Source organism: Bos grunniens, chromosome 2 (assembly GCF_055505025.1).
Source record: "Bos grunniens cultivar Pamir isolate PY7600 chromosome 2, Bosgru_T2T1.0, whole genome shotgun sequence".
In the NCBI taxonomy this organism is placed as follows: Eukaryota; Metazoa; Chordata; class Mammalia; order Artiodactyla; family Bovidae; genus Bos; species Bos grunniens.
Genome location: NC_141166.1, coordinates 65662683 through 65679814, shown reverse-complemented (window position 1 = coordinate 65679814; position 17132 = coordinate 65662683). Strand labels below are relative to the sequence as shown.

General features: G+C 38.0%; 1 protein-coding gene across 17 annotated transcripts in view; it reads right to left on the bottom strand.

The window, feature by feature from the left end:
* The window catches only part of C2H2orf76 (chromosome 2 C2orf76 homolog), a 105350-nt gene that overhangs the window by 32886 nt on the left and 55332 nt on the right, over positions 1-17132 (bottom strand). For 6 of the 17 annotated variants that reach the window (XM_086349837.1, XM_086349808.1, XM_086349828.1 and 3 more), the window contains 2 exons: positions 9449-9518; positions 7976-8120 (listed from right to left, as the gene is read on the bottom strand). In XM_086349837.1, coding sequence (XP_086205963.1) covers positions 7976-8108 — 133 coding nt within the window. In that variant the 5' untranslated portion in view covers positions 8109-8120; positions 9449-9518. Of the gene's footprint in view, positions 1-7975; positions 8121-8292; positions 8462-9335; positions 9519-14647; positions 14682-17132 lie in introns of those variants that run through there. The other 11 variants (XM_086349791.1, XM_086349802.1, XM_086349919.1 and 8 more) reach the window with 5 other exon arrangements.

Below are 17132 nucleotides of genomic sequence, written 5' to 3'. Positions count from 1 at the left end.
TGGACTGCAGCTTTGCCTTGTTTTTGCCATGTAATCTCAGGCAAGCTTCTCAACTTCTCTCTCTGCTCTTTAGTTTCTTCATCTGCAAAATGGAGATAATACCAGTTCCTAATTTAGAAGGATGCTGTGAGGATGAAATGAGAAAATCTACATAAAGCTCTTAGCACAAATTAGTTCAAAAATTCCTCAGTAATAAGCTATTTGGTCTTTGTTATGTACACAATTCATAAAAGGTAAATTCACTAACTTTGCAGAGTTCCACTGTACCTCAAATTAGAGGACAAAGGTAGGCACAGAGCACACAGCTCAGAAAGGCCTGAAGCCCAAAGTTTATCTTTTAATCAGTGGAACACATTTCCCACATGTACAATATTAATAGAAACAGGTAACAGATGAAAGATGTGAGTAGGCTGTGCTGAGCATTTGCAGTGATCCACACCACTGCTCTAATGGGGAGCAATTCTATGGTACTTGGGAAGGAAAAGAACACAGTGACCCTGGGGAGAATATATCTTCCCTTGGCACTAGAGCAGCCTGATGATTACATCTTGTTCTCAAGGGCTTCAGAGAATCTATTCTGCACTGTACCAAGCAGAGCACTTACTGTACTAACACTAAGAAACACTGTAACCCATAATACACACAAAGATTTTAAAATAAGAAAAGTAGGGATTTGTTTTTATTTCAAAATCTGAGTATACTTTTGGTGATAGCCTTTCAAAAACAGGACACTCTGTAATTGGCAATATCTTAGCACCAACTCTCAATCTCCCCCTAACAAGTAGAGTGACTAGCCTGTCTTCTCTATGAGTTAAAACACCATGCTTTCTTCTTAGGCAAGTAACACCGAGCAGTAAAGCCACTTGAATTAGATGAAAAAAAAAAAAAGGAAGGGAGAAGAGTTTAGAAATTTTACAAAGTCAATCAGGAAGCAAAATGTCAAGAATTCACTACATTTTTAAAAGTTAACTATGTACACTTACATTGCACACATATAAACCAAGTTTGTGGTTTCCCAATAACATTCCCCAGTAATGGAATCACAGCTCCTCAGAGAAATGACTGATCCCAGGGCTGGGGTAGGAAAAGAACAGGACACATCTGCAACATCTTAGATCAAAAAGTAAGGAAGTGCTCAAAGAAGGATGTGGACATGTTAAAAGGACATGGAGCCTTGTCCTTTCTTTCTGTAACAAAAGAAAATCCAAGGACATATGTTAGTTCAGTTCCTTTAATCTGAATTAATTTCTTCATTCAGGAGTTTTTTATTGTCTTTCATTGGCAATTTTGAATAGTGTTTTTGGCTACCCCCAGCCAAAATGAGGATGATTAGACCATCAGAGTATAATAAAAATAAAGAATTATAATCCTCTGAATAAAGTAAGTATCCGCGAGTGCACAATGATATAAACCAAAGATTAAATACATGGGGCAGGAGTAGGAATGGGGGGGTAGGATAAAAAGCTCTTCCTTACTGTAGAAAAACAACTAATATATGTAAAAGGAATGATGGAATAAGAAGAATCATTGTTTGCCGAATATCATAACTGATTCAGGCAAGAATCATCAAATAATGCTAAACTAGTGGATGAAAGATTGGGAAGTAACAGGACATTCACATAGTCTCAGAATGTATCCCTAACAAGTTACTTTTCAAGTACAATCAAAATTTACAGTAGAGAAACTTGGCAGCTATCACCTTCAGTTCAGTTCAGTATAGTCGCTCAGTCGTGTCCGACTCTGCGACCCCATGAATTGCAGCACGCCAGGCCTCCCTGCCCATCACCAGCTCCCAGAATTTACTCAAACTCATGTCCATTGAGTCGGTGATGCCATCCAACCATCTCATCCTCTGTCGTTCCCTTCTCCTGCCCTCAATCTTTCCCAGCATCAGGGTCTTTTCGAATAAGTCAGCTATTCGCATCAGGTGGCCAAAGTTTCAGCTTCAACATCAGTTCTTCCAATGAACACCCAGGATTGATCTCCTTTAGGATGGACTGGTTGCATCTCTTTGCAGTCCAAAGGACTCTCAAGAGTCTTCTCCAACACCACAGTGCAAAAGCATCAATTCTTTGGTGCTCGGCTTTCTTTATAGTCCAACTCTCACATCCATACATGACTACTGGAAAAACAATAGCCTTGACTAGATGGACCTTTGTTGACAAAGTAATGTCTCTGTTTTTTAATATGCTGTCTAGGTTGGCCATAACTTTCCCTTCTAAGGAGTAAGCATCTTTTAATTTCATGGCTGCAGTCACCATCTGCAGTGATTTTGGAACCCAAAAAAATAAAGTCAGCCACTGTTTCCACTGTTTCCCCATCTATTTCCCATGAAGTGATGGCCATGATCTTAGTTTTCTGAATGTTGAGCTTTAAGTCAACTTTTTCACTCTCTTCTTTCACTTTCATCAAGAGGTTCTTTAGTTCTTCACTTTCTGCCATAAGGGCGGTGTCATCTGCATATCTGAGGTTATTGATATTTTTCACGGCAATCTTGATTCAAGCTTGTGCTTCCTCCAGCCCAGCGTTTCTCACGATGTACTCTGCATATAAGTTAAATAAGCAGGGTGACAATATACAGCCTTGATGTACTCCTTTTCCTATTTGGAACCAGTCTGTTCCATGTCCAGTTCTAACTGTTGCTTCCTGACCTGCATATAAATTTCTCAAGAGGCAGGTCGGGTGGTCTGGTATTCCCAGCTCTTTCAGAATTTTCCACAGTTTATTGTGATCCACACAGTCAAAGGTTTTAGCATAGTCAATAAAGCAGAAGTAGATGTTTTTCTGGAACTCTCTTGCTTTTTCAATGATTCAGCGGATGTTGACAATTTGGTTCCCCTGCCTTTTCTAAATCCAATTTGAACATCTGGAAGTTCACAGTTCACATAGTGCTGAAGCCTGGCTTGGAGAATTTTGAGCATTACTTTGCTAGCATGTGAGATGAGTACAATTGTGCGGTAGTTTGAGCATTATTTGACATGGCCTTTCTTTGGGACTGGAATGAAAATTGACCTTTTCTAGTCCTGTGGCCACTGTTGAGTTTTCCAAATTTGCTGGCATATTGAGTGCAGCACTTTCATAGCATCTTCTTCTAGGATTTGAAATTGCTCAACTGGAATTCCATCACGTCCACTAGCTTTTTTCCTAGTGATGCTTCCTAAGGCCCACCTGACTTCACATTCCAGGATGTCTGGCTCTAGGTCAGTGATCACACCATCGTGATTATCTTGGTCATGAAGATCTTTTTTATGCAGTTCTTCTGTGTATTCTTGCCACCTCGTCTTAATATCGTCTGCTTCTATTAGGTCCATACCATTTCTGTCCTTTACTGAGCCCATCTTTGCATGAAATGTACCCTTCGTATCTCTAATTTTCTTGAAGAGATCTCTAGTCTTTCCCATTCTATTGTTTTCCTCTATTTCTTTGCACTGATCACTGAGGAAGGCTTTCTTATCTCTCCTTGCTATTCTTTGGAACTCTGCATTCAAATGTGTATATCTTTCCTTTTCTCCTTTGCTTTTTGCCTCTCTTCTTTTCATAGCTATTTGTAAGGCCTCCTCAGACAGCAGCCATTTTGCTTTTTCTCATTTCTTTTTCTTGGGGATGGTCTTACTCCCTGTCTCCTGTACAATGTCCTGAACCTCCATCCATAGTTCATCAGGCACTCTATTATATCTAGTCCCTTAAATCTATTTCTGACTTCCACTGTATAATCATAAAGGATTTGATTTAGGTCATACCTGAATGGTCTAATGGTTTTCCCTACATTCTTCAATTTAAGTCTAAATTCAGCAATAAGGAGTTCATGATCTGAGCCACAGTCAGCTCCTGGTCTTGTTTTTGCTGACTGTATAGAGCTTTTCCATCTTTGGCTGCAAAGAATATAATCAATCTGATTTTGCCTTAACCAACTGATTGAAGTCACCATTGTCAGCAATGTGGCCATTCGACAGCATGTGTGACTTGGTGTAAATGCACTGAAGGTCAGCATCATTTCAATGATTTCTCTGCCAAAAGCATAACCTAAATCTAATAGAGAAAACACTGGAAAAACCCACCTGAGGGAAGCATTCTACAAAAAAACTAGCCTGTACTATTCAAAATTGCCAATGTGATGAAACACAATAAAAGACTCCCAAATGGGTTTATTTCTGGGTTTTCTATATTGTTCCATTGGTCTATATCTCTGTTTTTGTGCCAGTACTATACTGTCCTGATGACTGTAGCTTTGTAGAATAATCTGAAGTCAAGAAGGTTGATTCCTCCAGCTCCATTCTTCTTAAGACTGGTTTGGCTATTCAGGGTCTTTTGTGTTTCCATAGGAATTGTGAAATTTTCTGTTCTAGTTCTGTGAAAAATACCATTGGTATTTGTTAGGGATCACACTGAATCTGTAGATTGCATTTGGTAGTATAGTCATTTTCACAATATTGATTCTTCCTACCCAGGAACATGGAATATCTCTCCATATGTTTATGTCATCTTTGATTTCTTTCATTAGTGTCTTATAATTTTCTATGTACAGTTCTTTTGTTTCCTTAGGTAGTTTATTCCTAGGTATTTCATTCTTTTTGTTGCAATGGTGAGTGGGACTGATTCCTTAATTTCTCTTTCTGACTTTTCATTGTTAGTATATAGAAATACAAGTGATTTCTGTGTATTGATTTTGTATCCTGCAACTTTGCTAAATTCACTGACTAGCTCTAGTATTTTTCTGATATTATCTTTAGGGTTTTCTATGTACAATATCATGTCATCTGCAAACAAGGAGAGCTTTACTTCCTTTCCGATCTGGATTCCTTTTATTTCTTTTTCTTTGATGACTGCTGTAGCTAGGACTTCCAGAACTATGTTGAATAATAGTGGTGAAAGTGGACACCCTTGTCTTGTTCCTGATCTCAGGGTTAATGCTTTCAGTTTTTCCCCATTGAGAATAATGTTTGCTATAGGCTTATCATATATGGCCTTTACTATGTTGAGGCAGGGTACTTCTATGCCCATTTTTTTAAGAGTTTTCACCATAAACAGGTGCTGAATTTTGTCAAAGGCTTTTTCTGCATCTAATGAGATCATCATATGGTTTTTATCTTTCAATTTATTAATATGGTGTATCACATTGATTGATTTGCATATATTGAAGAATCCTTGCATTCCTGGAATAAACCCAACTTGATCATGGTGTATGAGATTTTTGATGTGTTGCTGAATTCTGTCTGCTAAAATTTTGTTGAGGATTTTTGCATCTGTGTTCATCAGTGATATTGGCCTGTAGTTTTCCTTTTGTGTGTTGTCTTTGTCTGGTTTTGGCATCAGAGTGATGGTGGCCTCATAGAATGAGTAATGGAATAAGATTCAAAGCCCAGAAATAAACCCATGCACCTATGGGTACCTTATTTTTGACAAAAGAGGCAAATATACAATGGGGCAAAGACAGCCTCTTCAATAAATGGTGCTGGGAAAACTGGACAGCTGTATGTAAAAGAATGAAATTAGAACACTTCCTAATACCACACACAAAGATAAACTCAAAATGGATTAAAGACGTAAATGTAAGACAGAAATTATAAAACTCTAAGAGGAAAACATAGGCAGAACACTTGATGACATAAATCAAAGCAAGATCCTCTATGACCCACCTCCTAGAGTAACAGAAATAAAAACAAAAGTAAACAAGTGGGACCTCATTAAACTTAAAAGCTTTTGCACAACAAAGGAAACTATAAGTAAGGTGAAAAGACAACCCTCAGAATGGGAGGAAGTAATAACAAATGAAACAACTGACAAAGGATTAATTTCCAAAATACACAAGCAGCTCACACAACTCAATGCCAGAAAAACAAACAACCCAATCAAAAAGTGGGGAGAAGATCTAAACAGACATTTCTCCAAAGAAGACATACAGATGGCTAACAAACACATGAAAAGATGCTCAACATCGCTCAGTATTAGAGAAATGTAAATCAAAACTACAATGAGATATCACCTCACACCGGTCAGAATGGCCATCATCAAAAAGTCTACAAGCAATAAATGCTGGAGTGGGTGTGGAGAAAAGGGAATGCTCTTGCATTGCTGGTGGGAATGTAAATTGATCCAGCCGCTATGGAAGACGGTATGGAGAGTCCTTAAAAAACTAGGAATAAAACCACCATATGAACCAGCAATTCCACGCCTAGGCATATATCCTGAGGAAATCAAAATTGAAAAAGACACGTGTATCCCATTGTTCATTGTAGCACTATTTACAATAGCTAGAACATGAAAGCAACCTACATGTCCATCAACAGATGAATGGATAAAGAAGTTTTGGTACATATACATAATGGGATATTACTCAGCCATAAAGAAGAATGCATTTAAGTCAGTTCTGATGAGGTGGATGAACCTAGAACCTATCATACAGACTGAAGTGAGTCAGAAAGGGAAAGTTAAATATTGTATTCTAATGCATATATATGGAATCTAGAAAAATGGTACTGAAGAATTTATTTATAGGCAATGGAGAAACAGACACAGAGAATAGACTTATGGACATAGGGAGAGGGGAGGAGAGGATGAGATGTATGGAAAGAGCAACAGGAAATTTACATTACCATATGTAAAATATATAGCCAACCATCTATTTGCTGTATGGCTCAGGAAACTCAAATAGGGGCTCTGTATCAATCTAGAGAGGTGGGATGGGGTGAGAGATGGGAGGGAGGTTTAAAAGGGAGGGGATATATGTATACCTGTGGCTGATTCATGTTGAGGTTTGATAGAAAACAACAAAATTCTGTAAAGCAATTATCCTTCAAAAAAAATAATTAAAATCAACAACAACAAAAAAGACTCCTGGATGAAGAAATTAATTCAGATTAAAGAAACTGAACTAACATATATCTTTGGATTTTCTTTTGTTCAGAAAGACCTTACTCGGACAGGTAAAATCTCAGTAAGGTCTGTAAATTAGTTGATAGCATTGTTTCAATGTTAAGTTTCTGATTTTCATTACATTAACTATATATAGTTAATATATAATATAAGCAAATTCCCTGTTTTTGGAAAATACACCCTGAAATATTCAGAGGTAAAACGGAATAATGTCTGCAACATACTTCTAAATGGTTCAGAGAGGAAAATGAAGTGGAAAAGTAAGAAAGGAACTGGGGAGGAGGAGGAGAGAGAAAAACAAATGTAACAAAATGGTGACATTTGGGGAACCTGTGTGAAGAGCTTTCAGGAGTTTCCACAACTTCTCTATCTCAAATTATGTCAGTTGAAAAAACTTAAGTTGGATATAAAGTGCTACATCTGCCAAAATTCATAGAAATGTACACTAAGATCTGTAAATTATACCATATATAAATCGCAATTCAATTAAAGCAATAAAAGCTTATTCTAGATGTTTCATCAAATGTTGATGACCGGAACACTTCTGTAATTAAGACCAGAGGATAGAAACCCACCAAGGACCTATCTAAATGAAGACTACATTCACACCTGCTGTATGCTGAGCTTGGAATGATACACTACACCAGTGAGGCTGGTCATCACTCTGTGCCCACAATGACCAGATGCTCTCGTGATCTCCTAGCTGGACAGATAGAGGCCTGCTACCTTCCTGTCATGCTCCCCAGCATGCCCTCTGTGTGCTCAGCCAGGTAACACTACCTTCTCTTGTTAACTAGCCTCCAAACACATAAAGCCATTTTTCATGAGGAATCATAGATCTTAAATTTTTTTAATTAAAAAAAAAAAAGGAGAAGTCAAACATGATAGTGACCATCCCTGAGGAAGGCACACATGTTGCTAAATAAGCCTTGGAGAGATACTGCTGCTGATACCAAGGCCCAGAGCAGGAGCAAGCCTCACACCTGGCTTAGAACACAGATTGATATCTTTCAGAGTGCTTTTAAAAGATTACTATCACTCTAATACTCAACTATTCTTTTTTGAAACACTAATAAAACAAAGTGGCTGAGACATCTCATACCTTGCTTTAGAAATACTATAAAATCCTTTACAGTTTGGTCCAAATGAACTCCATGATATACTACAGGTCTGAAATTGCGATGCTCAAATGAACGAATGAGGCGAACTGTAATGGTCACATCTTCGGAAGCCATGTGCAGAAATTCCTGTGGCAAGGGATAATAACATCAGCTCATTATTATCCACCAGCCTGCATTTCCTCCATCAGCTCTCAGGCACCCAGCCCATCTCTCCCACACTGCACAGTTAACGACAGAATTCCCAGAACCAGACCAGATTCCGAGACAACCAAAGGGTCCCAAGGTCACTCCCACCTACCCACTGTGATCCTGGACAGCTTTACCACAGTTCCTGATGTTCTGACAGGTAGAAAACTGACAAGGTACAGAAGATGAACACCGACTCAGGAGTGTGGGTGTATGTGGAGAAGTGGGGCTGCACACGTTACTGCTCTGGTGTGCTATACCACCAATCTCATTTGGCCCTGAGAGGAAGTTCACTTATATTAGCATCAAATATCAGGCTGCATTTTCATTTCACAAATGCTGCCAGATTTCAGAACTGACTTAATCATGTGTCACAGTATTACCCAGGCTTCCCAGGTGGTGCTAGTGGTAAAGAATCCACCTGACAATGCAAGAGACGAAAGAAACTCAGGGTTCCATCCATGGGTTGGGAAGATCCCCTGGAGGAGGGCATGGTAACCCACTCCAGTATCCTTACCTAGAAAATGCCATGGACAGAGAAGCCTGGTAGGCTAGAATCCATAGGATTGCAAAGAGCTGGACACAACCGAAGCAACTTAGCATGCATAGTATCACCCATTGTCCACACTATTGTTTAATTTGAATATGTTTATTTCACCCTAAACTATGTAACAGTCCTACATGCCAGTGTTAATATTATCAGATTTAATTCTATTACCAAACCATACTTTAATTTTATTACCAAATCATACTTATTTTAAGATGAGGAAAAATTCATTGCACTAAATGCCCAAGGTCATAAAACATGGAGCCAGGATTCAAGCACCAACTTAATTCCAAATTTCATGATCTAATATATAATATACTGTTAAAAAAAAAATCACCCCAAATAATTTCCTCCAAAAAATCTGCAAAGTTGACAATGTTTTAAAAATAAAATTATGGTACATTTCTAATTAGTAGCAACTACTTCATGCTTTCAACTTTGCATATAACTTTCAGCCATAATACACAAGTATTAAAAACAAAATACCTGTAGTGCTAATAAGATAAAAGAAGATGTCCAACCTCACCAGTAATCAGAGAAATTCAAAATAACAATGAGCTATATATTACTCATCAAACTGACAAACGAAAAAGCCTGACAATACCTACTGTTGGCAAGAGTGCAGAACAATGAGAGTTTAATCAGTTAAGGTGGGCATCCAAGTGGATTCTACTTCTGGAGACAACTGGGCAATATTTAGTAAAGCTGAAGATTCATATACCTTTCAATCCAGCAACGTCATTCATATGTAGGTACTCTTGGGAATCTCTCACATGTGTGCACAAGGAGAACTGTAAAAAAACATCAGTACTAACATTGTTAATTACAAAAACTGGAACCAACTAAATGTCCATCAGCAGGAGAATAGATAATTATGGAACTTTCATTCAACAAAATACTTCAAGCAGTGAAAATGAATGAACTTGAACTATGCACATCAACACAGATGAAATCTCAGAAATAGTATGCTGAATGCAAAAAAAGCAAGTCACAAAAGCATCAGAATAACACATCATTTACACAAAATTAAAAAACATAGGTTTCATTATGTTGAAAAAGAGATGATTCTTGGAGCAAAGAAAGGATATGCAATTAGGGAGAAGTAAAACAGGTGTTTCCGTCATACTGGTTGCATTTTATATCTTAAGCAGGATGTTAAGTATAGGGACAGTATAGCTACTATTCTTTAAGCCTTTTAGTATGTCTGGAATATTTCATAATATACACAAAGAAGCCACACTAATTTGATCTGGAAAGTTTCTCTGAATCACAAAATGCTTATACAAATATCTCACTAAGTTTGAGAGAATATACAGCACATTACGTGTGAAAAGCAAAGGTTCAAGCTGTTTTAATGCATAAAATAATCTTTGATTATAGTGTACTGTTTATAATTAAACAAATGGTTTTAATTGAATGGTCTTGAATTAAAAATAGTATTTTTCCTTTAAAATAAAGGATTCATTGTATAATCTTATTTTGTGGCTTGAGAGCTTAAATTAAATCTTTTGGAAATTCCATTATTAGCTGCTACGCTATTTGTTATTAAATCTGGTTTTACAGGGCTTCCCCAAAATTCTGACCCTAAAATTTACCAAATAATGGCAGTTTAGCAAGACATCTACAAAATTACAATTTAAAATTTACTGAGATACCTCATAAAGAATCTCTCTCAAGAAAGGGATAGCATAAAAGACTCTAGGAACTTCCCCTGTGGTCTAGTGATTAAGAATCCATTGCAAGAATCCCTTGCAATGCAGGGGACGCAGGTGTGATCCCTGGTGGGGGAACTATGATTCCACATGCCGAGGAGCAACTAAATGCTGCAGTTACTGAGCCCACTCACTCTGGAGCCTGCAAGCCACAACTGGAGAGCCCCCACCACAACGAAGATCCTGCATGCTACAACTAGGACCTGAAGCAACCAAATAAATACATAAATACATTTTAAAAAGAAAGAAAAAAACGACTCCATATTTTAGAGGCAGGGTTGACAGGTTTGTGAAAATTATGACCAATTTCTTCCTTCTCTCACTTAGCCCCCAAAACAACAAAGAAGCTCTCCAAAACACACTACACACACACACACACACACACACACACACACACACACACACGGAAGCCCTATAATTCAGTACACACATACACACAGACAGAAGCCCTACAATGAAGTCCAAATTCCTAAAGAGTTCAGAGCCGGACAAATCAAACTTAATTATTGACTCTACTTCTCAGCCCTAACATATAGTTGGATCTCAATAAATAGTAGCTGCTTTTATCAAGGGTCTACTTGGGATTAAACAGGTTTGGGCATAAAGACAGCTCATGTAGGCAGCAAACAAAGATACAAGATTCCCAGGTGCAATGAAATAAATTATGTAAATGGACTAACGAAAGAGGCCAAGCAAGCTAGCACATGTATGCCTTATGAAACTTTTATAACTGTAGGCTTTTTTTTCCACTTTAAAAAAAGCTGCCCCATATGCTGTACTTAAATAGCTGAAGTTTTCAATTTAAAACTCCAAATGTGCATTACTGTCTAATTTGATTAACAATGTATTGTCATCTTCATCAGAAATTTGTAGTAATTTATACTCAGTAACTAAGCCATATTAGCTACTATTAGAATGAGGCCATTATTTAATTTGTCTCAAGGACTGTGGGAAATCTATGTTGTTAGTTTAGGGAGCCAGACATACTGAAGAGACAGCTTGGAATGCAAGTATTACAAATTATAAGTGTGATGTTTTCCCAGAAGGTTTGACCTACTTTTAAAAAATGAATCTGATCAAGTTTAAAAGGTATCCTTCAAATGAAGGGACAGAGAAAGCAAAAGCAAAAATTTAGAGGTAAATTAACAAAACATATTCAAAAACAAGAAAAAAGGTGTGAATAAATGAAATGATAGACCATGTTCTTAACTATGAAAGCTCAGAGTTGTAAAGAAATAATTCTCCCTAAATTAATCTATAAATTAAATAAAATCCCCATCAAAATGTAACAGGGTGGTCTGGACTTAAAACAAGTATTTCTAATCTAGAAGAAAATGCTTGTGAACTTAGCAAAGTCATAAAAGAAAAATAAAAGAAAAGAGAGAGAGAGACAGAGAGACCAGCAGTACCATAAATTAGCTGACACTGCTGCTGCTGCTGCTGCTAAGTCGCTTCAGTCGCGTCCGACTCTGTGCGACCCCAGAGACAGCAGCCCACCAGGCTCCCCTGACCCTGGGATTCTCCAGGCAAGAACACTGGAGTGGGTTGCCATTTCCTTCTCCAATGCATGAAAGTGAAAAGTGAAAGTGAATTCGCTCAGTCGTGTCCGACTCTTAGCGACCCCATGGACTGCAGCCCACCAGGCTCCTCCGTCCATGGGATTTTCCAGGCAAGAGTACTGGAGTGGGGTGCCATTACCTTCTCCGTATGTGACACTGAAGACTGACAAATCAGTAGAAGAGAATAGAAAACTCCGAAAAGACTCAAGATTCAAGAATTTAGTATAAAAATGGCATTTCACATTTGTGGGGAAAAGACACCTTAATCAATGGCATTAGGAAAACTGGTCAGACATTTAGAAAAAGGTAATTCTGGATCCTTACTTCATGTCTTATACAAAATAAACTATATGTAGAACAAATATTTAAACTAAACTGTAAAATCACAGGAAGGCATCAAAAAATAGGTATAAACTTTTATAATCTTAAGGTAGAAAAGACCTTTCTAAGCAAATAAAAATCAGCAACCACCAAGGAAAAGGTTGACAGATATAGCAAAAAAAAAACAAATTATAAGAGAAGACAAATGTCTTTATAGAAACATGGATAAAGGTAATCAATGAGCAATAGGCTAAATCTTTAAGTCAATATTACTGGTAACTATAGAACTGAAAAATAGAAATAGTAAGATACTGATTAGCCAAAGATTGGTAAATATATTTAAATTAAAAACTGGCCACACCAGTGTTGGCAAGGATATAGAAAAATAAATATTTTACATACTCTTGTCAAGAACATTAAATGATAGACTTTCTGGAGAGGAGTGGGATAACCAATATCAAAATTTTTAATTTGCCTACCTTTTGACATGACAATTTTCATTCTACTAATTTACCCGGAGAAGACAATCACATCAAATATTTAAAAATCCATGAGATTATAATGATTTAAGTCGATTAGTCACTTGGGAAGCTAAAGGAGCACTTATTTGTTTTCCTGAAAACTGGCTTACCAAGGTAGGGAACGGGGCATTGAAAATGAGAAAAATAATCAGATTCTTATACAGTTTGTATTTTAAGATTACCAAATAGCTGATGAAAAGTTTTTTCTTTAAAGAAGAATGACAGCTAAAAAGCCCTGAAGGAATGACAAAATTTAAAAATTATGATTTACATAAATATCAAAATGGCTAAAATAAAAACAATGATAACACCAAATACTGGTGAGGGTATAGAGAAACTAATCTTTCACTCACTACTGATGGAAATGCAAAATGGTACAGCCACTCTAGAAAAAAATATGATAATTTCTTACAAAACACATGCTTATCATAGACCTAGCAAATGCACTCTTGAGCATTTATGGCAGAGAAATGAAAACTTATGTTCACACAAAAAACCTATATATAAATGCTCATAGTATATCCATGTTTAATACCCCAAACTGGAAACAACCCAAACATCCTTCAACATGTGAGTGGTTAAACCAAGTGTGGTATATTCATATCATGAAACACTGGGGAATAAAAAAGAAAAAACTACTGATACACATAACAATTTTGATAGATCTTAAGGGAATTAAATTGAAAAGAAAAATCAATCTCAGAAGGTTACATACTGCGTAGTTCCATTATACATCATTCTTTTTTAACAGTAGACTTTTACTTGTTTATTTTCGGCTGTTCTGGATCTTCACTGCTGCACATGGGCCTTCCCTAGCTGTGGCAAGCAGGGACTACTCTCTAGTAGCAGTGCACAGCTACTCACTGCAGTGGTGTCTCTTGTTGCAGAGCATGGGCGGTAGGGCACCTGGGCTTAGTTGCCCTATGGCATGTGAAATCTTCCCAGACCAGGGATCAAATCCATGCCCTCTGCATCAGAAGATGGATTCTTAACCATTAGACAACCAGGGGAGTCCTGTATGTCATTCTTGTAATGACAAAAGTATAGAAACGGAGAATAATTAGTGTCCCTGGGGTTAGCAAGGAGGGAAGGAGGTAGCTCTGGCTATAAAAGGGTAACAAAAGAGATCCTTGTGATGGCAAGTTTCTAATTCTTGACCATGATGTTATCCACACTTATCTACATATGTGATAAAATTGCCTAAAACCAAATACACATGCACATGCACACAAGCCTACAGAAGAAGATGTAAAACTAGTGACATGTGAATATGGTCCATGGATTGTATCAACATCAATTCCCTAGATGTGATTAATATAAGACCACCATGACACAGGATGTCACCCTTGGGGAAAGCTGGATGAGGGGCAGAAAGGATCACTGGTATTATTTCTTATAACTGCATGTGACTCTGCAATTAGCTTAAAATAAAAAGTTGCTAAAGGCCATCATTTTGGAAACCCTAATGAAGTAATGAAAGTAGGCATTGGAGAAGGCAATGGCAGCCCACTCCAGTACTCTTGCCTGGAAAATCCCATGGATGGAGGAGCCTGGTAGGCTGCAGTCCATGGGGTCACTAAGAGTCAGACACGACTGAGTGACTTCACTTTCACTTTTCACTTTCATGCATTGGAGAAGGAATTGGCAACCCACTCCAGTGTTCTTGCCTGGAGAATCCCAGGGACGGGGGAGCCTGGTGGGCTGCCGTCTATGGGGTCGCACAGAGTCAGACACACTGGAGTGACTTAGCAGCAGCAGTAACTTCTCCCCTGGAGAAGGAAATAGCAACCCACTCCAGTATCCTTACCTGGAGAATCCCATGGACGGAGGAGCCTGATAGGCTATAGTCCGCGGGGTTGCAAAGAGTTGGACATGACTGAGTGACTTTTTACTTTTACTTTTTACTTAGTAGCTACATAACATCCAGCTAAAGACTGGCAGGCAGGTATTTAGAATAGGGCAGAATTGTGGGATGTGACTTGTGAGATTACATTATAAAAAGATTATGGCACTGTCTTGGTGTCGTTCTCTCACTGTCTCTAGGGTAACTTATGCAGGGGGTGAGGGTGAGGAACCAGGTGGGAACAGCAGTCCCCAAGGAGCCAGGCCCTCAGTCCATCATCAACCTGCTTGAAGAGCTGAAGCCTCCCCCAGCAACCACATACAGGAGCTTGTAAGGGGAGCCCTTCCAATCAGGGCTTCATATTAAACCGCCTTCTCCAACCACCAGCTTGACTGCAACTCTGTGAAAGGCCTCGAACCAGAGGCATCCAGCTAGGGCAAGCCTGAATTCCTGACCCACAGGAGTGAGATAATAAATGTTTGATGTTTTCAGAAAAAAAAAAAAAAGAAAGTAGGCAGTGATCATAAAGGGGTGACAAAACCATTAGGTAAAAGATTGATGGGAAACTTTAGAATGGATACTTCAGGGGCTAAACTTAGTAATCCAACTTAACAAATGAATCCAACTTAACAAACGAATTAAGCCTCTGGATCTAACTCCCAGTTTAGGGGTTATGACAGTGTCTGCAAGAACAAGTTAAATGACACCATAAGGAGGTCATCAGTAGACTGTGGAAACTCTACTGAATAAATGACTTGTTTTCTTCAACAAATAATTAGCATGCAATACATAGAAGGGGAGGAAGGTTATAAACTAAGAGACTTAAAAGAGATATATCAGCTAATGTTTAGATCATGCATGGATCTTAATCTGCGTAATACTAGAAGATATTAGGAATCAATATCAATTCTGTTTATTTAATATTATTATGCTCGTGAGTCTAACTTAAAAGACTGAGGTATATAGGTAAAATGATACTATGACTGGTACTTGCTTTCAAATATTCTTGACAGAGGAAAAACAATTATGGATGTGTAGATTGAAAAAAAAAGTAGAACACTGGTAACTGCTGAAGCTGAATGTACATGGGACCTTATCATACTACACAGTTTTTAGATGCTTGAAGTTTTTTAATAATAAAATCATTTTAAGAAAAGATAAATGTACAAAAATGTACATTCAAGGAAGATTTTTTCCACTGATGTGCTTCTAATAGTTTATAAAAATTAGAATTCAATGAAGTAACTGAATTCATCAATTGAATCAATTGAGTTCATCAGTGAAGTAAATTATGTCATGCCATAAAATGAAATCCCTTGCAGCCATTAAAGGGTGAAATGAATCCACAGATATTAACTTTAAAAGATGGCTATTCCAATCCCAAAGAAAGGCAATGCCAAAGAATGCTCAAACTACCGCACAATTGCACTCATCTCACACGTTAGTAAAGTAATGCTCAAAATTCTCCAAGCCAGGCTTCAGCAATATGTGAACCGTGAACTTCGTGATGTGCAAGCTGGTTTCAGAAAAGGCAGAGGAACCAGAGATCAAATTGCCAACATCTGCTGAATCATGGAAAAAGCAAGAGAGTTCCAGAGAAACATCTATTTCTGCTTTATTGACTATGCCAAAGCCTTTGACTGTGTGGATCACAATAAACTGTGGAAAATTCTGAAACAGATGGGAATACCAGACCACCTGATCTGCCTCTTGAGAAATCTGTATGCAGGTCAGGAAGCAACAGTTAGAACTGGACATGGAACAACAGATTGGTTCCAAATAGGAAAAGGAGTACGTCAAGGCTGTATATTGTCACCCTGTTTATTTAACTTATATGCAGAGTACATCATGAGAAACGCTGGACTGGAAGAAACACAAGCTGGAATCAAGATTGTCGGGAGAAATATCAATAACCTCAGATATGCAGATGACACCACCCTTATGGCAGAAAGTGAAGAGGAACTCAAAAGCCTCTTGATGAAGGTGAAAGTGGAGAGTGAAAAAGTTGGCTTAAAGCTCAACATTCAGAAAACGAAGATCATGGCATCCAGTCCCACCACTTCATGGCAAATAGATGGGGAAACAGTGGAAACAGTGTCAGACTTTATTTTTCTGGGCTCCAAAATCACTGCAGATGGTGACTGCAGCCATGAAATTAAAAAATGCTTACTCCTTGGAAGGACAGTTATGATCAACCTAGATAACATATTCAAAAGCAGAGACATTACTTTGCCAACAAAGGTCCGTGTAGTCAAGGCTATGGTTTTTCCTGTGGTCATGTATGGATGTGAGAGTTGGACTGTGAAGAAGGCTGAGCGCCAAAGAATTGATGCTTTTGAACTGTGGTGTTGGAGAAGACTCTTGAGAGTCCCTTGGACTGCAACAAGATCCAACCAGTCCATTCTGAAGGAGATCAGCCCTGGGATTTCTTTGGAAGGAATGATGCTGA